Source organism: Petaurus breviceps, unplaced genomic scaffold, assembly GCF_028583685.1.
Source record: "Petaurus breviceps papuanus isolate PSGF00001 unplaced genomic scaffold, PetGlider_PUasm1.0 688, whole genome shotgun sequence".
In the NCBI taxonomy this organism is placed as follows: domain Eukaryota; kingdom Metazoa; phylum Chordata; class Mammalia; order Diprotodontia; family Petauridae; genus Petaurus; species Petaurus breviceps.
This window is the reverse complement of record NW_027186457.1, coordinates 21,119,366-21,141,356: the sequence shown is the minus strand read 5'-3', so window position 1 is coordinate 21,141,356 and position 21,991 is coordinate 21,119,366. Positions and strand designations below refer to the sequence as shown.

The window sequence follows — 21,991 nt, the reverse complement described above, 5'->3', positions numbered from 1 at the left end:
AGTGCAGGACCCTCTGAAGAGCTTATTATCATTGGGTTCCCTTTGAAGTCTGTGCCAAAGGCCACATGAGCCAGGCAGCAGGAGGCCCTTCCCCAGCCAAAGATATCGCAAGGGCTGCTGGGACCCCAGGCCAGCATCTCTGGTCACGACAGGCAGCTTGACTTTCAACTGCAGTGTACTTTCTCACCTCCTCTATTTACTTATTCCACAGGAAGACTCACCAGCAAGTTGGAAGAGAAGGAGGGTTGAGGTTTTAATCCTGAGACAACCTCTGTTTAGTTATTGGAATTTAGCACCCTACTTCCTGTCTGCCTCTTCCCTGATGCCCCCACCCCCACTCCTGAACTAATAGGAATGACCTTTTAAAAAACAATCACCCACATAATAACCCACCTCCAGGAAAGGTGCAGTAAACGAGACAAACTGCCACCTTTAAAAGAGATATTTGGGTTTATACATTGCAGGAGTCTGAGACGCGGTGTTCTTCACTCCTAGCTTGGGAAGAAAGGGCAAAGAAAAGTTCCACACAGAGTCATTATGGAGAAGCTAGGACGTTTTCCAGATTCCTTGGAGTCTGTATTGTGACTTCCCTGGACAGTGATGTGGCAGAGCGGAAAGAGTAAGGGCTTTGGAATCAGATAACCTGGGTTTAAATCCTGGCTGTCTCTTATTCTGCCAATGAGGCATTGGGGGGCAAGTCACCGGCCTTCAGTTTCCCCACTTGTTGGAGTAGTTAGTATTAAAGATCTCTTCCAGCTTTAAATATATGATCTTATGGCCCTAGTCAGAAAACCATGCCCAGTTAAAATCAGGAATAACTGGACTGGTCATTTAGCTCTATTCTCCCTCCCAATACAGGAATTATTGTTCCCAATAAATTGGTCATGATCAGCTCTTTCAGCCCCTGATCTTTGTGCCTGACTCTCCTAGATGCCTTCCAGGTTATGCTGAAACATCATTTCCCCATTTCCCTGACCCCTCCAGTTTCTAGTCCTTCCACGCCTACCCCATTCCCTTGTTTTTATCTTGCATGCATACTATGTGCCCACGTTTTCCCCGGTAAGCTTCTTGAAGGCAGGGACTCTTTGCATTTGTTTCTTCAGCAGCTGGCACATAGTAGGTATTTAACAGATGTTTGTTGATGGAGTTCTTCCAGAGATTCCTCAAGCAACACATTTTATATAAAATTCCCTATCCCTAATCAAGCAATCAATAAAAGTTTCTTAAGCGCCAGGAATTGTGCTGAGCCCCAGGGATACAAAAACATAGTCCCTGCTCTCAAGAAGCTTCTACTCTTACACAGAAAAGAAACTCCATGCTCTAGAACAAGGGTTTTGGGGGGAGTTTTTGGAGGGAGGAAGGCAGGGCAATTGGGATTAAGTGACTTGCCTAAGGTCACATGGCTAGTAAGTGTTAAGTTTCTGAGGTGGGATTTGAACTCCGGTCCTCCTGACTCCAGGGCCAATGCTGTATTCACTGAGTACCTCACTGCCCCTAGAACAAGGGTTTTTAACTGGGGATCTGTGAATTAAAAAAAAAAATCTGCACTAATGCTTTGGAGGCATCCTGTATTTTATTTTATCCATTTATTGCATTCTGGGAAGGGGTCCACAGGCTCCACCAAAGAGGTTATCAAAGATGGTCTATGACACACACACAAATTTTGAAACCCCTGTTCTAGAATTTATCAATATCCATTCTGATATGTAGCACCCAGAATTGTACACAACATTCTAGATATGTTTCAAACAGCAGAGTCCAGTGGGACTGTGACCTCCTTTGTTCTGGACATTATGCTTCTACTAACATAGTTTGAGAATGCATTCATTTATTTTTGAGAGATTGCCCCACTCTGCTGGCTCATTAAAATGCATTTACATAAATATAAACCTGTATTCCAAAGTTAAGTAAAAGTGATTCAGGGCTTGTTCAGATTGTACGACTGACCAGCAAGTTTGGAATTTTTCTTTCTTTTCCAAGGGGCATTGAGAATAGGCAAACCAGGGAAGGAAAGCAGAGGGTAGCTTATGCTGGGAAGTTGAAGTCGGTGGCCCTGGTGTGCTGGAAAGACCATGGGGCAAGGTAGATGGTAGATCTGCACTCTACTTTCAACGTTGCTTCTGAGCAGCAGTCAAAGGAAGGTGCTCCAGGGCTCTGTGACCAGCCATGTGCTAGCAAAAATCATGTCAATTCCATGGACTTCAGTATATTCATCTGTGAAATGAGAAGAGTGACGCAGATCAGGTTCAGGCCTTCTCAAGTTCAGATGCTATTTGTTCCACGGTGTCAGAGTTGGGGTGGGTGGTTGGGGGAGAGTCAATATGATATGAGAGAAAGAGACTAGCTGTGAGGAGAGCTTTAGTTCACATCTTGCCTTTGATGCTTATTGATTGATCATGTGGCAAGTTACTTAAACTCTTCCAACCCCAGTTTTCTTATCTAGGTAGTGTGCAGTCGATAGAGCACTGGGCTTGGAATCAGGAAGACTCATGTTCATGAGTTCAAATCCTCAGATACCTACTAGCTGTGGGACCCTAGGCAAGTCACTTAACTCTATTTGCCTCAGTTTCCTCATCTATACAATGAACTGGAGACAGAAATGGCAAACTACTCCAGTATCTTTGCCAAGAAAATACCCAAAAGGGGTCACAAAGAGTTGGACATGACTGAAATCACTAAACAGTAATACTGTGAAATCCACAGGGTTGTTATAAGGACTAAATTAGATTATGTATATAGTATACTGTATAAATATTAATTATTGTGTTAATAGAATCCATTAGGGACAGAACATAAGTTATCATGCCCATAAATGAAATAGTTAATAGGTAAACTTCTTTTTGGCATTTCTTTTTCATTATTCAGTTTATGAGCAGATAAGATTTTAAGTCATGACATTTCTGAGTAAAGCAGAATCCCACTGACCAAGAAATAGGAAAATGAGTTAGGGTTCCTTCCATCCTATTTTCAGAAAGGATTATTCAGTAACAAGCAGCTATATTTTGGAAGTAGACAAGTTGTTGAATTCCCTAAGTGACTATCATGGAGTTAAATAGTTGAGAAGTTGAATAGAAAACCCCCAGCTATTACTGGATTTCAGACCTTGAGCAGGCAGCCAATGTTACTACCACAGAATGTGAGAGCTACAAAGGACCTTGGAGACCATTTAGCCTAATGCCTTCATCTGGAGCACAAGATGACTAAACCTTGAGGAATATAGCTCCATGGAGGGAAGCAAGGGGAGAGGGGCAGTGCTTCCTTCCAAAAATCCATTAAAAGGACTTATTATAGTTTGCTTTAGGATTTAGGTCTTGAAAGGACCTTAGAAATCATCAAATCAAAACCCCATTTTTGAGATGAGAAAATTGAGACCTAGAAATAAGAAGTGACTTTTCAAACTTCTGAAGTGACACCTAGCTTCTGAAAGTTATGCGGGTGATGACATTTGCCACCACAGCTAAAGAATAACTCACATGCAAATAAATTGGGTAACCCACCATCATACCTAAGTTCTTTGAAAATGAATTTAATTTGATTATTGAAATTCCACTAATGGAAAATGGCCACTAGAATAGGGTAGCAGTTTTATAAAAGCATCTTAGACTTCCTTAATGTGGGCAAGCCTTCCCAAAGTTCAGATCACAACTAGTCCCTAGTTTTTTTAATCTAAGTGAGCTTTGTCCTTGTCTTCCTATAAGTCAGTTGGACAAGACTTATGAATTGTGCTGCCAGCCTTCTTGTAATTCTTTAAATAATGTATGCAAACTCATGCCCCATTCCATTGACCTATCTGTTATAGCATGTAGCAAGGGTGAGAGACAACTGTTGGACAACCCTAATCTGAGTGTACATTTCCTTGATGAGAAAATGTATGCCCTCTAAGCCTCTCCCTGTCTCATTCATGATTTTATATCACTAGAAAAATATTAGAAAAAAAAATGAATGTTTCTATAATGGAGCAGCTAGGGCTATTGAAAGCACTGAATGGTTTCCCAAAGCCCATTCTCTTCCTCTCATTTCAAATCTGGACCATTTTGGCACATGAAAACAAATTGAAATTATTTAAAGAGTCATTATGTTTGTCATTGTCATGAAATTTTAAAGCTGTATCTTGGAGAACTATGAACATTTCATTAGGAAGAATTAAGAACTTGGGTCTATAATTCAAGCTATCATTCAGTAAGAATTGCTGTCATAGCCTGTGGCTCATACTTTTATATGAACAATAATCATAACTGACACGTATATGAACCTCTAAAGCTTACAAAGTACCTTATCTAACTGGAACCTCACAACGGAGAAGTGGGTACCTCAGGTATTGTTATTTCCATTTTACAGACAAGGAAATTGAAGCTCAGGAAAGTTAAGGGACTGATTCATGGTCACACAACTATTAAGTGCAAGAGTTGGGATTGCACTGAGGTCATCCATGTCTCTGAAGTCAAACACTCCACTCCTTAGAGACTGGTTGGGTTTTTGAAAACTGTCAAAAGTTATCTGTTGTCTATGTGATGAACATAGTGAGTGATCAATCCAACAGGATTCAAAATAGGCTCTGCCTCCAATGTGAGAGACTTCTATGGGTCATAAAAGGTCCCTGAAGATCCTTGCAAACATTGAGTTCCAAAACTCTTTTAAGTATTGGCAGCATCATTGTCAGTCAGTCAAAAAGCATTTATTTGGTATTTATTGAGTTGGACACTATACCAAGGGCTGGGAATGTGAAGAAAGGCAAAATGATAGGAACTTGAATTCTAGGAGACAGTGTGTAAACAATTATATATATATATATATAAGGTCTATCCAGAGTTGATGTAAGGTAATCTTAGATGGCATAGTGGGATAGAATCAGGAAGACTCATCTGCTTGAATTCAAATCTGGCCTCAGGCAATTACTACTTGTGTGATCCTGGGCAGGTACATGACCCTGTTTGCCTCAGTTTCCTCATCTGTAAAAATTAGCTGGAGAAGGAAATGGCAAACCACTTCAGTATCTTTGTCAAGAGAGCCCCAAGTGGGGTCACAGCTACGGAGACCAAGAAAGGCCCTCTGAGGAAAGTGGGATTTGTGCCAAGACTTGAAAGGAGTGAGGAGGCAAAGTTGAGGAAGCAGTGCATTCCAGGCATTGGGGAAAAACCAGTGCAAAAACAGAGAAAGAGGGATCTTGTGTGAAGAATAGCAAGTATGCCAGTATAGCTGGATTTCAGGAAAGGGTCTTGTCCCTAGTAGGCTGACCATTGGTGGGCATGACCCTGGGGAAATGAGTTTAGTATTCATTGGAATAATTGATCATAGTGTCTTTAAAGAGAATATTTGCCATTTTGGTATAAAAATGTCAATCTTGTTACTCCGTAGTCATACCTCCACTCTAAAAAGCTATGCAATAAAGAATGAGTAGAAAATGAAGGCTCAATGAACACATCTGGCAAATCTAGTCCTTTGGAATCCTTTTGAAATAAACTCTTGGGTTAGAAACCCAGGAGTGTGTTGTAGACGAGCGAGAAATGTGGAGTAAACACCAAGGAGGAATGAGGAATACTGCTACAAATGCTTTCTCTCTTAGTTAATTCAGGTCAGAATTTGGGGCTGAGGTTAAAAATGACTTCCAGAAAATTGTCTAGTGTTGCAATGCTGAAAAAGCCTTTGTGGTGAACAGTACCTCGCCAGCTCTGCTAGACTAAGCTAAGCTAGTGATTAGCACAGCGTCTGGCACACAGTAGTTGCTTAATAAGTGTTTACTGATGGATTAGTAGTGGGGAAAGTTTCCTCCCTATTTTAGTAGGTCATGTTTGAGGATCCTTGAAGGCGAGCATTCTAGATTAATAAAGGGAGCCCTCTACAGGCCAAATGTAGTATCATCTTCAATGAGGATGTCTTTAATAAGGGTAATGGCTACTTGGAAATCCGATTCAAGCGGATAATTGAACTTGAATATATCTTCAAAACAAAAACTTAACCTAAAGAGAACATTATAATTAAGGGAAGAGAATGCAGAGTTATGGCAGCTGATCTAGGGCCTGAGCTCTGTGAATCTCACATCAGGGCTAGGCACATGAATGGATGACGTAGTGAATGAATGAATGAATGAAAGAAAAAGCATTTATTAAGAATATGTGCCAACCAATATGATAAGTGCTGAGAGATAAATTCAAAACAATGATCCCTGCCCTCAAGGAGATTACATACTAATAAGGAAAGATAGCATGTATAAGGGAAGATAATGACTAGGGAGTCAAAGAGTTGTTGAGCGGAGCCAAAGGGCATGGATTGATGTGTCCTTTTGGAGAATGGTGGTATTGATGGAGATGAAAGGAATGAAGGGAGGGGAGGAATTTGGGACTGGTGATGAAGAAGGCAGAAGAGCAGCAGATGAATAGGTTTGGGTTTGGTAAGTTAGAGAGACATCTCACCAAAGTGTAGAACCCCAGGCAGGAGCAGGAGAACAGAGCTGGAGGCAGGAGGTATGACATGAAGGTGAATGGACAGCAACACATCCCTCTTTCCTCTTCTGTATACCTACCATGTAGCACCTTATACAAAGCCACAGACCTGGACATTATAGGAAATTGGGCTGAAATTATACCAACCTAATGGCACAACATGGAAGTTACTTTTCTTAGTCTTTCTGTTATACTGTAAACACCTTGTAAAGTCAGTGACCATGCCTTTGTTCCTTCTTGTTTCTTCCCCACCACCTTACATGGTGCCCCACATGGAAGGGACAGACTGGGACCTGTGATATCTTTAGTATAGGGAACTCCCAATGAAGAACCTTCTTTTACCAATGCATACTTTTGCTTGGGGCATGGAGATGTTGAAATGACTTGCCCAGGGTCACAGAGCCAGTATGTATGCATCAGAGGTGGGACTTGAACCCAGTTCTGTATCTACTATGTCATAGATAAGGCAGTCATTTAATATCAGAATATTTACTTGATGTTCTCCATAGAAATAGATCACAGACCAGAATTTAAATTCTTTGAGTCTTCTAATTATTTGGATTCCGAATAAATGGTCATTTTCTCTAGCACTTTTTTGCCCAATTTCCACACATTCCTATCTCATCAGCTTTTTATCATGAAAAATCAGTGTCTGGAAGGCTCAATTAATGAGGATCCCATTGCCCACAGGAATGATAAAGTGAACGCTTTTAGAGAGAAGTAATTTGCAGCAGGTGGTTGCAACCAACCCTGTCTATATGGAAATCATTCTCTAATAAGAACATTGTCACTCGGGTTTATGTCATTTCTGGTATAACCATGTTTGACCACCACATAAAATAGTCTCACAATAGACTGACTTTGAGCTGTAATGATAACAATTTCAGGATGTCCTAAGCTGGGCTTGGTAATACGAATAAACCAGTAATATTTTCCCCTGCTCACTAGAAAAATGTATTTATAGTGTTCTTTTGACTTTTGGATGTGAGGTAGCAGAAGATAAGATATTGGACCTAGTCAGGGAGACAAGTTCAAATCTGACTTCATGTACTTATTAGTTGTGTGACCCTGGACAAGTCACTTAACTTCTGCCTTCCTCAGTTTTCTCATCTGTAAAATGGGGATAATAACAGCACCCATCTCACAGTGTTGTTGAGGGAATAAAACAAGATATTTGTATAGCTTTTTATAAATTATAAATCACTATATAAATGCTGCTACTACTGCTATACTATACCTACTATTATAGAATTTGCAGATAACCACATGGTTTTAATGTTCTTTTACTTTTGTTAAAATGGTATCATAGCATTTCAGAACTAGAAGGGACTTGGTGTCATCAAGCCAAACACCCTGTTTTTATGGACAAGGGAACTGACATTCAGAAGCATTAAGCAATTTGCCCACACTTCCTCAGTTTCTTTACCTATAAAATGGGGATAATAATAGCATCTCCCTCCCAGGGTTGTTGTATGGATAAAATGAGATTTTTTTTCCAGATCTTTACAAACAGTAAAGCACGATATAAATGCTATTGTTACTGATACTATTACTCCTAGAGAATTTACATATAACCACATGATTTTAATATCCTGTCACTTTTGTAAAAATGGTGTCATAGTATTTCAGAGCCAGAGTCACTTTGATTCCGGCTCTGAAATCTTCAAGTTTTTATGGATGAAGGAACTGAGACCCAGAGAGGTTAAATAGCTTGTCCAAGGTAACCTTTCTAGCCAACAGGGCACCTGGGATTAGAACCAAGATTGTTGGTTTCTTTGTCTATCACTCTTACTGTCCCTTTATGTCATTTGATATTTCCAGACCCTTTCTTTGACTTCTGTCATTCTTTCTCCATAAGAGAACAGTATATCTCAATGGTACTACTTTTATGATGGTTATTCATGGCCTCCAAGTTCCACTCAAAGGAAGTAGGATTTCCAGCTGGGTCTTCATCATGCCCATTCAATACATTCAATTTAAAAATCAGTCATTGATTTTGGTGGGGGGGGGGGTGACCTAATAGTGGTGTTTTGATGTAACAAAACATAGACATAGCTATTAGGGTTACTCTGTTATGAATTAAAAGTTTTATTGGCCTGTAAATAGCATGGACAAAAAGGATATTAATGGCTTTCAATCTGATCTGGTCTAATCCCATTCAATTTAATGAGCAGGTCTTATGCATCTACTATATTTTAGAGATAGAGACAAGAAAAAACAAAACCCAGTCTCCTTTGCCTTCAAGGAATGATGCTCTGCTACTTAGAATCGAACTTTGATTTGGATTAGATCTGGAAAACCATCTCCAGAAATGGCATTTAGTAAGTAGGAGTTCTAAGTTGCAGATACCTGATGCATCGGGGCAGAGGTCCAGCCCCTGCTGCTTGTGTGGCTATGGATGAGTGACTTGGGCCTGGGTTTGCATCTAGAGTGCCTTTGTGGAAGTGTTGTTGAGATGTAACACTAATGATTATGAATGCTGAAGCAAGAGAAAGAAACAGCTTTGTCCCTGCTTGGTTGGAACCATTTACGTAGCACGTTGGGCTGTCTTGTCAGGGAATATGGCTAACTCATTTCCTCCACTGACTTTCACCTTTGTGCAGGAAGCCGCTCTATGTCGACAACTTCCCATGGAATCAGAGACAATGGCCTCTGTTCAGGCTGCCGGGAACACACCTGCCATGGCCCAGGAAATCAGACCAATAACAAATAATAGTTCTGATCCTTTTCTCAATGGGTAAGGTCTCTTTTCTTTTTGAACCTGCTTGGTTAGGGAGGAGGGAAGTTCACTTCCATTTAAATTTCACATTCGTATTGGTTACAGGAAGTGGAGAAATGGTCAGACCTTCCATCAGGGTCAAGACCATAAGAATGGAAAAGTTCTTGCCTTTTCAGTGGAACGAATGTTGCCATGTATTTGCTGAATTGAGCTTTTAAAAAAATGTTCTTTCATTTTTCAGCTTTTACTATTGTTTCAATTTTTTTAAAATAACACACAATTTCTCTATAAAAGTTATTAATATTCTGGTAAAAGGAGACAATAGGGCAAACAAAAAAATTAAATGAGAAATAAGTCAAATGTGGCCTATGTTTATAATTGAAAAGAATGTAGAATGACAGAATCTCAAGAGTTGTAAGAGATTTTGGAGGCCTACTAGTCAATAGACAGTGCTGTCTTTTAAAATGATAACTTTTCTTTCAACTCTGTCTTTCTCTTTCATCCTTTCCTAGTGGTCTTATAGTTTGCATGCAATATAACGATATTTTCTTCCTGGTTACAGGTGCTATTCATTGGCATGATTAGGATTCCATTTTCCTGCTCAATTCAACAAATATATTCAGTATATACCATGTGAAATACACTGAAAATACAAAGGCCAAAAAAAAGTCTAATCTCAGCTTATATTTAGTGGGGATAGGGGCAGGGGGCATAGAGGACAGAATACAGCAAGTTCACAAGAGAATTCAGTTTGGGGAACTTTATCTTGAACTGGAAAAGGAGAACCTGGGACTGACTGAAAGTCAGGCAGAGTGACTTTTAGACTGGTTCGTAAAACTCCAATTTTGTTCTTGGTGTTGAGATTCCATCCAGGGGGATGACACTGAGGTATTTTCCATATTTTTGTTTGTAGCGGGCCGTACCATTCCAGGGAGCAGAGCACAGACAGTGGCCTAGGCTTAGGATGCTACAGCATCCCGACAACTCCTGAAGATTTCCTCGGCAACGTAGATGAGATGGACACAGGTAAGAAGGAGAAGATAGTTCATTAAAGCCTTTCCTCCATATGGCTCATTGTCGGTCTTGAATGTTTTTGAGTTTCTGTGTTATGCTTTTTTGTGGGTTATGAAACATACCAGTTTCTTTTAGTACCAGCATAAAAGGACTCAGAAAGCAACAGTAAGTGATAGTTTAATAATGTAGATGCATGCAAATTATGTGTTTATTGCTATTATAGTCCTAATTTTGACTTTCATATTGCCAAGACTTAAAATTTCAGCACAGCTCATGTTCCCTCCATCAATATATTGTGTCTCTTTTATTAAGCTCAGTGGATAAGTATCTAAGAGTTTCTGTGATACTCTACAGGGCAATCTGATTATGTATCTCCCTGAACTTAGGTTAGTCTTGTCTATAGATAACAGACATGTAGACTAACACTAGGGACATACTGAAATCTTCTCTAGGCCAGTAAGACCCGTCAGACTGTGCAGACCCTGGAGAAGACAGTGCCACATTCATGTCATGATAGGCCTTCACAGTAGGGGTTTAGTGGTGGTTTGAGAGGACAGTCAACCTGTTTTGCTACACGCCTATGCACAGTTTGTGAAGCTAAAACTTCTTTCTTGAATGTGGAGTTAAACTTTGTTAGTAGGGAATGAGAATGCATGCCACTAAACTGTGCCGAGGCTGGTTCATCATGAAGGCTGTTGCTACAATTAACACTTATCCCCTGCCCAAACTGGAATTATATTGTAAAACCCAGCTTGCCCCAAATCACCAAAATCTTTTGCTTGTTTCCACCCAAAGAAAGCATTTGCTAAATGTGCTTAGTGAATTATGCTGTGACCATGGGTAACATGGAGAATGGTCAAGGCAATAAAGAAGACATTTGTGGATCTCAGAACAGTCCATCTGGAGGGTAGAATTCCAGGGCCAAGTGGAAGTCTTAGGCATCAAAAGTCTGCTTGAACCTGGTAAACATCTCAGTGGGCAAAATAGAGAGGAAAGAAGAGCTCACTCAGTTTATTTGGGCTGGCTTTCTGAAAGCCAAATGACATTTTACTGGGATCTGGTTTCAGGAAGTCTGTTACGAAGTTGGAAGAGATGATAAATGTTTGGAGATGAAACTAACTGACCTCTGGTCCAAATGGACTTCACTCAGTGCCCCAGATTTCAGTTCACTGGTGTAAAACTTTCTGTAGGGTTTGGGCTGGGTAAACTATGAGGACTTCAAGACTGATATTAATTTTTTTGGAGAGTATATGAGTGGAGATGATCTAATTCAATTTACTAAGCAATTATTAAGCACCTGCTATCTGTTATGAGGCACCATGTAAGGCACTAGAGCTACAAGAATGAAAATGAGACAGTTCAAGACATACCAGCCTAATGAAAAGCTGCTTCAGTGAAAGTCTGATCTACTTTGAGCTGTACATACGTGTGAACTGTTCTTATTTCTGAAAGGTCTCTCCCACTTAGTTCGCATATCACCTCCTAAAAATGACTTTTTTGGCACAGGGGACAGAGTCCCAATCCTGGAGTCAGGAAGACTCATTTACTTGACTTCAAATCTGGCTTCAGACACTTGCTAGCTGTGTGACCCTGGACAAGTCATTTAACCCGGTTTGCCTCAGTTTCCTCATCTGTAAAATGAGCTGGAGAAGAAAATGGCAAACTACTCCAGTATCTTTGCCAAGAAAACCCCATGCCAGCATTGGCATGCTATGGTCCATGGGGGTCACAAAGAGTCAGATATGACTAAACAGTAATAGCAGGAGGATTACAAAATCCCATGTTGTAGATGGTGTTTCAGCTGAACTTTGAAGGAAATTAGAACTTTTATTTATTTATTTTGCTTTTTGGAGGGGGGAAGGCAGGGCAATTGGAGTTAAGTGACTTGTCTAAGGAGAATAGTGTAATAATCTGTGCTATTAGCACAGATGTGAAATCATGGGTGTCAAAATAAAGATGTCAATAAAAGAAGAGAAGAGACCTATCTTGTTTAATGTTTGCCCCTGGCCTTCCACTCCATTAGCACCAAGATAATGTTTTTACTCTCAGAACCTTCCTACCTCGGACTGGAGATAGTTTTTCTCCTTGTTACTGATCAATTTCTCCTCCCATGTCCAAAGGTGAACAAAGAAGGTCTGATTACAATTAGTTCTCAGCACATGTTTTTCAGGATAGACCCTTTGCCTATACTCATCAGGGAAGCCAGATTTCTTCTAGGTAGCCAAATACATGTTTGTATAAGTTTCTTCATTATCTGAGGTGTATGTCGTATTATTTCACTAGGGTCTGCCTTCAGGGATTTTTTTTAAAAAGGTAACATTTATTGGATAGTGTCATAAAGGATATTTTAATTCACTGAATAAGCTATCAACATTTTTTTAAAATTATGAATTCATACTAGCTGTGTGACTCTGGAAAAATCACTTAACCCAGACTACCTCAAAAAAAAAAAATTTATGAGTTAAACTTAACTTCAAAAATACAAACTTTGTAAAAGTTTTCTTTTTAATTAAATCCCTCCCTTTGCCCTAAAACCCCACCAACACCCAACTGACTAAGCCATTTGTTTGTTTCTTAATTCAGTGGATAGCATACTGGATGTGGAGTCCAGAAGTTCTGAGTTCAAATCCTGTCTGGAACACTGACTCTATCCCTGCAGCAAGTCCTTTACTCATCTGGGCTTTGGTTTCTTTATCAGTAAAATGATGGTTTCAATGGTCTCTTCTGGTTTAAATCTATGTTCCTGTAAACTCTAATTCCATTAGAAGCTGAGGGCATTGTGAAATACCTCCAGAGATAGCATTTGAGCTGAGCAAACATTTCAGCCTTCTCTTCTCAGCTAAGAAAGCATCTTTGCAATTGAACTCTGCTTCCCTAGCCACAACATGAAAACTCCAGCAGAGAGGATTAAGCCCCAAGACACAGAAGTACATCCTTTTAACATGTAAAATCCTGTCTTTTTGGCTTTCTGGTCCATACTAAATAGAACCTCTGGACCACAAACTATACACTGGGTAGTGGAAAACAAAATAGTCAGAGAAGTCAAAGGGGCAAAGATTGGGGAGCTGATTTCCCCCCCGACTTGTTTGTATTGGCTGGGAGTCCCCTGGTCACTAGGAGGAAGAAGCCAAATAGCTTCCCTGGCCCTGGCAGGAACATCACTGAACAGAGATGCCATAGGAGGGGCCAAGGCAATACCTCCGGGAGAGGCTGGAAGGGAGGGATGGAGGCTCCACAGAATACTGGGTGACAGAGTCATTAGACCCACCTTCTTCTTCCAGAATCTTGTAAAAATGGCAGAGGGGAAATGAATGGGAAGGGGAGGAAGGAAACAAGGGTAGTGGTGGCAGTAGTCACAGCCCCCAGAGTCGTCAGAGACCAAGAAAATGAGGGCCCTTGGCACTTATCAAAGTGTGTATCTAAGAACCTTGCCACATTTTCATTTTAGAAAAAAAAAAGATTGACTTGACTTGTTACATTCAGTAACCAACCTCTCATCCCTAACTTTTTTAAAAAATTAAAAAAATTTTTTTTTGCTTTTTGGAGGAGGAAGGCAGGGCAATCGGGGTTAAGTGACTTGCCCAAGGTCACATGGCTAGATTTGAACTCAGGTCCTCCTGACTCCAGGGCCAATGCTCTATTCACTGCACCACCTAGCCGCCCCTCATCCCTAACTTTTTAAGGATGATGTGCCAGGAGGCAATTTTGTCAACACTGAGAGAAAAAGGTGAATGACTTGAGCTGATATCCACTGGCCTTTCTTATGCCATACCCTTGGGTTCTCCCTTGATACATCCATCCACTTCGGGCTGTCTCCTGAGATATATTTCACACAAAACTGATATACATGCCCTATAGTTCTTGTGCACAACACTGATGGTCTGATTTTAGTGTGATGCTGTAAGTATTAATCACCTATTAATATAGGGAATTTATTCAACAAGCATTTAATAAATATTTGCTATGTACAAGATGTGTTGTTAGGTACTGAGAACATGAAGACAAAATCATAGATCAAGCACTGGAAGGACTTTAGAGGACTATTATTCCAATGCCTTTTTTTTTTTTTTGGCAGACGAGGAAACTGAGGCCCACAGATGTTAAATGAAACACCCAGTGTCATATAGATTGATGGGGACAGAGTCAGGATTTGAACCCAGATCGTCAAGGCACCAAAGCCAATCCTCTTCACATTGTACCACATTCTAATTCCCTTAAGAAACTTATCTTCTTTTTGGGGGGAATGATAATGTCTGACATTTATATGGCTCTTTTCATATTTATTTTCCTTTTCGAGCCCTCCAACAACCACATGAGGTAGTTACTTTGAGTTATTATTATGTCCATTTTAAAGTAAGGAAATTGAGGCTTGTAGACAGGAAGTGACTTCCCCAAGGCTGCACAGTTAGGAAGTATAAGAGGTGAGGTTAGAAGGCAGATCTTACTAATTCCAAGTCTTCAGCTCTCCTTGATAAAAAGGTGTCAATGCAACGCTAGTGAAAATTGGACTTAGGTTTTTATTAAACTTTGTTCTTCAGGAACCTTTGCTATTGTTGACAACTGCTTTCTCTCACAGGGGAAAATGTAGGACAGACACCAATGAGTCTAACTGCCCAGCCGACCCGTTTCCCTGACTTCCTTGACTGTCTTCCTGGAACAAATGTTGATCTTGGGACTTTGGAGTCGGACGACCTGATCCCCATCTTCAACGACGTGGAATCTGTCCTTAACAAAAGTGAGCCCTTCCTGACCTGGCTGTAATCTGAGCTTTTGTCTTTGGCCCAGTCCACCCCCTACATCCTCCATTTCCTTCTCCTCTTTGGAAAAGAGACATGGAGCCCCAAAAGTACTCAAGATTTTCAATGACTCTCTTACATTCATGTGGTCAATTGAAATTGTTGTCTGGATTTAATTGACAAGAACTTAAGTCTAAATACATAAATGTCTGTTTTCTCTTTACTTTTTAACTGTAATAGTTGCTACGGCACACTGGCCAAGGCTTGCCTGTAGCCCAGATTTCAGGGAGAGATTGCAGAATTGTTTCACCTTGTCTCTCTTTTCATTGACCCATGAAGAAACTCGTGGGTGTTAGTTTAAACTAAAAGCTGATAAACAAGAAAAGAAACAGAGTTTTGATGTGACAGCGTCAGCCAGGATCCCTGCACTAGATTAGTCCCAAAGTGCAGGTCAGTAGCTATATTTATGACAATAGTACCAAATGCTTTACAAAAGTAAAAAAGAAAACTGTATTTAACTTGAGCTTTCAAGAAATCATTGTATCGTTAGTCAAATAGTACTGGATAGCTTTGAATCCATGCTGGCTATGATGATAATTATTATTATTATCCTATATTTGCAGAGGCACAGACAGTACTGTTATAGTTTACCCTCCAGTATATTACTGCGTAGCTTTTAAGATAATGAACAATTCCAGTTTCCAAAGTAGCCGATTGTCTAGAAACCTTATTATTCTAAATATGCTATAAAAGAGACCACATCGGTACTAACCATCACCACCACTAGAAAAACAAACCGGTGGAAAGAAACGGCATGCAATTGTAAGAAAATGCAACTCAGATTTTGATGTTTATTTTTATTAAGCACTCGCTGTAATTTTGTAATGGATTATAATTCGCAACAGATATTTTTGTTTTTTTTTTTTTGTTACATCTGTGGCAACTGCTTTTTTTTATTTTGGGAAATTAATCCTAAAATATATCAGGGTAGGAAAGTGTGGCACAATTTACAACTTGACCATAGAATACCCAGTTGCCTCTTTTTTAAAAATAAGCCTTGTTGGTCTTGTCACCAAGACAATAACTAATTGAAACAGACAGTATCGATGAAACTGTAATCGGGAAATAACCGATCACTGAATGACCTGTAAACACATGCCTGCTTTATGGGGAGGGTACATGGTGGAGGCAGATGTTTCTGAATTCAGTCAAACTATTCCCTGTCTGCTAATTCTATTATCCAAACCTTTTTGCTTGCTACCATTGGTATAAAAGGCATGATATCACATATACTCGATACCTCTCATGTAATCAAGAGAAATTTCTTTCTGAGATGTTTAGGACCGAGAGTGCATAAAGTAAAGCTATCATTCAGTGCCCCAAATATGCCAATGACGTCCTCAAATGTTTTAATATTTTTTCAACTGTCATTATTTATAATCTATGAATTTAATCTGTTTTTTAAAAATTTAACAAAATGCATTACTTTTTAAAGGCATTATTATTAATCCCAGTCTCTGAGTGAGGACTTTTCCAGTCCTAGCAAAGAAAGGAGGCTGATCACTCATTTAAATGTTTTTTTTTTTGTTGTTGTTTTTGTTTTTGTTGAGGGTCTGTTAATTCAGATTCTTTCTTATGTATTAGAAGATACAAGAAGTACAGGCTATCTTTTATCTTGTTGGGAAGAAAGCAGGTGGAAAGGTCAGAGTTCAAGTAGCAATGTTATGGGAAAAAATATGGAAAGTTTCAAAGTCAGGAAATTAATAGGGATAGACATGTAATCATGCCCCAGAGGTGAGAAGAACTTCATGTGATAAGTGCCCAATAGGAAGTGTCAACAGAGTTTTATGAAAATGGTTTTCTATGATAACTTTTATACCAAAAGATTTTTCTATTATGTTAAAAAAACAAAAAAACCTTCTTTGGTGCACTTTACATTGGAGAGAAAGACAAAAGAGGGAATAAGAAGATTGAGGAGGAAACTACTGTTACTTCCAAAACAAAGAAACTTTTTTTCTAAAAAAATAATAGAATTGGATGTTTTTTGCTCCCTTTCTCCCCCTGTATGTTTATCTGATGATCTCTATCCCCTGCCCCACTTTCTAACCTCACTCTTCCCTTTCCCAGCACCCCCTTCCTTTTCTTCATTATTTTCTTCATTCTCTGTCCCACTTTTTCCTTCTCACACCCAAGAAGTGGGGATTGGGGGGCAAAGAGAGCAGCTGGATGGGAATGTTTCTTTCTTCACCAAACTGAAGGGAGCACTGATATTTTTTTCCTCTTTTGCTAGAAGTAATTGAAAAAAGAGGGGAACAATCTTTTTGAACAAACAAGGGACCTAACAAGGCTAAGCAGTGTTACTGTATTTTTTAAAGTTATTTTTTTCTCTGTAAGACTTGCTTTCAGGTTATCAAATTAAATCTTAAATAGCTATCCCTCATTGCCTTAAAAAAAAAAAAAACATGATTAGCACATTGGGGATTTACAGAGTCTATTTTCAGAAATGAACTTTCTAGTATGCTATAGTTGGAATTATTAAATATTAGGTGAATTTTTCTTTTCTTTTTTTTTTAAAGAGAAACTAGTTGAGCATTTATTATTAAGGAAATTACATTTTCCCCCAGAATAAAGCAAAGCATTGATCAATATATCACTTGAATAAAGCCAAGTAGAGTGTTTTTCAATGGCATGTAAAAATAAAACATTGTTTCAAAAAGAAAAAAAAGGAAAAAAAGAAGGAAGGGAGGAAGGAGAGAAGGAAGGAAACAAGGAAGGAAGGAGAAGTAGAAGCTCTTATACATAGTTTCAGATGACTATCATCATAGACCTCCCACCAAATTAAACAGAAGGTGCTATCTTACAAGTTTTTGTTAGAGTTTAAAGCTACTGCCAGAAGACCAGTTCTTTTTAGTTTGAAATGACAATGATGAGATAAAAGAAAATTCTTCATTGCAACCAATTAATTTTGGCATGGGAAAGATAGATTTTAGAGTGTATTCTTTCCCATGGCTTTTCTGACTTAGAAGATATCTGAACTGAATTTTTGGACAAAATCTTCATGTTTGTAATTCCACTGATGCAGTGAATTTCAGACATTGTCTCACTGCATTATTTAATGATGTGAAATGCAATTTTTTTTTTTTTTACAATTTTCATGATGTACAGGAAGTATACAGAGTGAATATGCCAAAGTACCCAGACACACAGTTGACCCTTGCCGGGCAGGCAGTTCTCCATCAGTGTTGGTGGCATGGAACAAACAAGAGGGAAATTGTCTATTGTAGCTTTTATTATGATAATACTCTTAGAATGTAGTTCTCAGAAGAAGCGTAACTTGATACAATGCTGTTTGTAAGACATCATACATTAATTTTAAATGGGAAAAATGGGTGATCGACAAAGACTGTTTCCTAATACACTACATCCTTTTATGTTCTAGTGCCTTAATTTTTTAATTTCCTTCTACATTTTTGTTATATGACATATGTGTGAGTGTTTGTTTTTAATTTAGATGGCTATGCATACAAAATGTATGCAGTCAAACCAATCAGATCAAACTGTTGTACCCAGAGTTTGGTACTGGTTTTTTTCTCTGATCCTGTGCAAGAAAAATAAATATAATTAAATTTCAGCTGGTGACCTTTGCTTTTTTTCAGTCTTTTGTGTTGTTCCTTTCACTGGAAAGCTTTAGGTTTTAGCAAAGAGAGGATTATATAACACCTTTTGGAGGAAAAGAAGAGAAAGAAAATCCTGTAGACAAATATTTTCTTCCATTTCATGCCTGGAGTTCAGGTGCATAAGTATTTGTTTGTAGAATTCTGGTTTTCATTTTATTTCAGATTTTTGAGAACATATGTTACCATGTCACTGTCCCTTATGTTACTGTACATTACAGAGATGCAGGATTTGTTCATTATACCAAATTCATGTGAGGCCCAACCTTTCAAAACTGTTGGCCTCTTTTCCTTACAGTACCAGGACCAATATTTTGGCCCTATTCTGTCATTACCAAGTCAGGATGAATATTATTTCAGATATTCACATTTAATGCTGTCCCACCACAGTAAATTTCCTTGTGTGTGTGCGTGTGTGTATGTGTGTGTGTGTTTTTGGTGATTCATGGATGCCATCTTTATGGCTGTAGAATGACAGAATTTCGAAGCTGGAATTCAATTTAATAAACATTTTATTCAATTCAACAAGTGCCTTCTATGTGTCAAACCCTGTGTTTGATACTGGACAAACAGGAAACAGTGACTTCTGGGAGCTTACTTTGTATTAGAAAGAAATAAAATATAAATACAAAATACTGACAAGTTAAAATGCAAAGTAACTTTAGGGGTTTGGTGGGGGAAGAACACTAAGGGAACTCAGCTTCATTTAGACTAACCGCTAATTGAAAAAGCCTTATCTCTGCAGACAGTTGTCTTGCTTTTGTCCAAATGACCCCAATAAGGGGTAAATTCACTAACTTCTGAGGCATCTCCTTCTATTTGGGGAAAGTGTAACGGCCCATTCTACAAATCCCTGTAATTACTAACCCATCACGTAAATGCAGGAATTCCCAATATATGAAATACTGCACAAAAGACCTTGAATGAATGTCGGTCCATGTACTGGACCCATAGCATATCTTAGAGCAGGCCTCAAAGCCTCATGGTCCTCTAGGTCTTCAAATGTGGCCCTTTGACTGAATCCAAACTCGGCCCTTTGACTGAACCCAAATTTCACAGAATAAATTCTTTTATGGAGAGAATTGAAAGGGCTGTCAAAGGGCTGCACTTGAGGACCTAGAGGGCCACATGTGGCCTTGAGACTATAGGTTCCCCACCCCTGTCATAGAGTCCAGAAACTGTCTCAGGAAAGTTAAAAAAAAAAACAACCCAAAAGCCAGGACAGGCACAAAGATAAGAGCACCTCTGTTTTTTATTCCATTTTAGGCCTTGTAGGAGGTAATGACTCAGTGTAGGAACCATGAGCCCCTGAGCTCTGGGACACTTCCATAATTGTATTTTGCAGAGACTAGCCAAGGACATGTGAGCATGCCACTATCTGTATGTGTACAAAATTCACAAAGGCTTGGGGTGAGTTAGACCACCTCTAACCTGTCTCCTGTTCCTACCACATCAACTAGTTTCAATGTACAACACTCTCTGAGCAAAAGTTACATTTCACTTTCTGCTATACCAGAATTCCAGAAGTGAGGAATTCTGGGAAGTATTACTGATTCACATCTGAGGTAGACCCTTTTCTTTTCTCCCATAGACACTGATTCATCACAAAATTACTCATTTAGAAATGCATTTTTCACTAAAAGTGGGAAAAAACATGGACTAGAAAATCTTCTTTCCAAATTCTCTCTCCAGACCAACATAGTATTAGTTAAGGGATTGTTTCCTATTCTTCTCAGATCCTCCACCATTTTAGGCATGTATCCAGGGAATTCATTACATCATTTCCCACCTAGCTGTTCTGCTGGATTTTATGATCTCCAGAAACTCATTAGTGTTCGAGATGAAATCAAATATGAAACTCCTATTTCCTCATTACCCTTGGAGCCCCTCGAGTCTTTTCCTCACTCTAGTTGGAGAGGGTGGGGGAGGTGTGTGGACATCTGGGAATTCCTCCCAGATCCCCCAACACTTAAGGAGGGTGCCTAGAGAATTCCTATCATCATTTCCCACCTGGCTGTAGCTGTCCTGGACCTCCTGATCTCCAGAACTTTTCATCCAACAAGATGAAATAAACTTGGTAACTCGTGCCTCCCTCAGGTCATTTCCCTCCCCTTGGCAGGACTTCATCATGGCCCCTGGACTGGTGTCTCCAACCCCCTCTTTATGTGCTGTCTTTACACATTAAATTGTGAGTTCCTTGAAGACAGGGACTGCTTTATGCCTTTCTTTGTATCTCTAGCACTTCACACAATCAGTATTAATGAAGGGAGTGCTTTAGGTATTAGGAAGGTTTTGCCCCCCTTATAGCAGGTCAAATTTGCCCCTGGGCAATTTGGGTGCATTGTTTCTCCTCACCGCTTTCTGGAGCCAAAAGAGCAACTCTAATTCATGACTTTCCAGGTGACAGCCTAAATACTTGAAGGCAGAAAATTACCTTTCCTTTGCGATCACCTGCCTCCTGCCCCCACCCCCTCCAGGCTTCTCTTCACCAGGCTAAACAACCCCACTTTCTGAAACATGGCAACCAGAGTTGAAAATAAAAATGGGACTGTCACCTACTTCCTGGAAACTATCCTACTCTTAATGAAGCCTTATCAAATCAGGGTTCTTATCTGCCTTCTCACACTATTGATTCATATGTACCTTACAGGTCACTAAATCCTCCTGGCTATCACCATGGTACCATGGTCTTTCCCAGGAGCCTTAGGCTAAAGGATGGAAAGAACAATATTTTATGGATGGGAGGGAAAAAATTGATCAACATCCCTTAATATGAAACATCACATATGTCTTTTGAAAATCAACATTTTTTAATTTTTTTCATATTAGTTTAACCAAAATAATATAAAATTTAGATGACTCTACATAGTTCCAAGTTTTCAACCATTACTATGCATCTTAATATTTACTGTTAGCAAGATTAAGCAGGCTTCTAATAACCATTCCAGCTATAGATCATACAATCTCACTATGACTGTATCTTTAATTTTATATCAATTTTATATCTAGTCAATATTGTTTTTAAAATCTGGGTTAACTTGTTTTATTTTTTTTTTTGCTTTTTGGAGGGCAATTGTGGTTAAGTGACTTGCCCAAGGTCACATGGCTAGTTTTTGTGTGTGTGTGTGTATTAGGTGTTTGAGGCGTGATTTGAACTCAGGTCCTCCTGACTCCAGGGCTAGTGCTCTACTCACTGCACCACCTAGTCACCCCTGGGTTAACTTTTAATATCCTACTCTTTTGGGATTAGTTTTTGCCTTCTGGATACAATTTTAAAAGGGAATCTAAAATTCTGAAAACCCTGACCATTCTATTTGGGTTACAAAGATGTCTTTAAGCCTTTGTAAAATTGACATGGTGTGGTATAGTGAATACTGGGACAGACTCACAGTCAGGAATATCTGGATT

The 21,991-nt window shown here is 39.3% G+C and overlaps 2 protein-coding genes across 2 annotated transcripts in view; both read left to right on the top strand.

Moving 5' to 3' along the window:
• Positions 1-18,540, top strand: part of WWTR1 (WW domain containing transcription regulator 1) — a 181,355-nt gene extending 162,815 nt beyond the window's left edge. Inside the window, exons 4-6 of the mRNA XM_069104730.1 lie at positions 9,044-9,177; positions 10,073-10,185; positions 14,750-18,540. Of these exons, the coding sequence (XP_068960831.1) occupies positions 9,044-9,177; positions 10,073-10,185; positions 14,750-14,934 (432 nt within the window). The 3' untranslated portion in view covers positions 14,935-18,540. The remainder of the gene's footprint in view (positions 1-9,043; positions 9,178-10,072; positions 10,186-14,749) is intronic.
• TM4SF1 (transmembrane 4 L six family member 1) overlaps positions 1-21,991 on the top strand; it is a 301,142-nt gene that overhangs the window by 48,912 nt on the left and 230,239 nt on the right. The window lies entirely within an intron of this gene.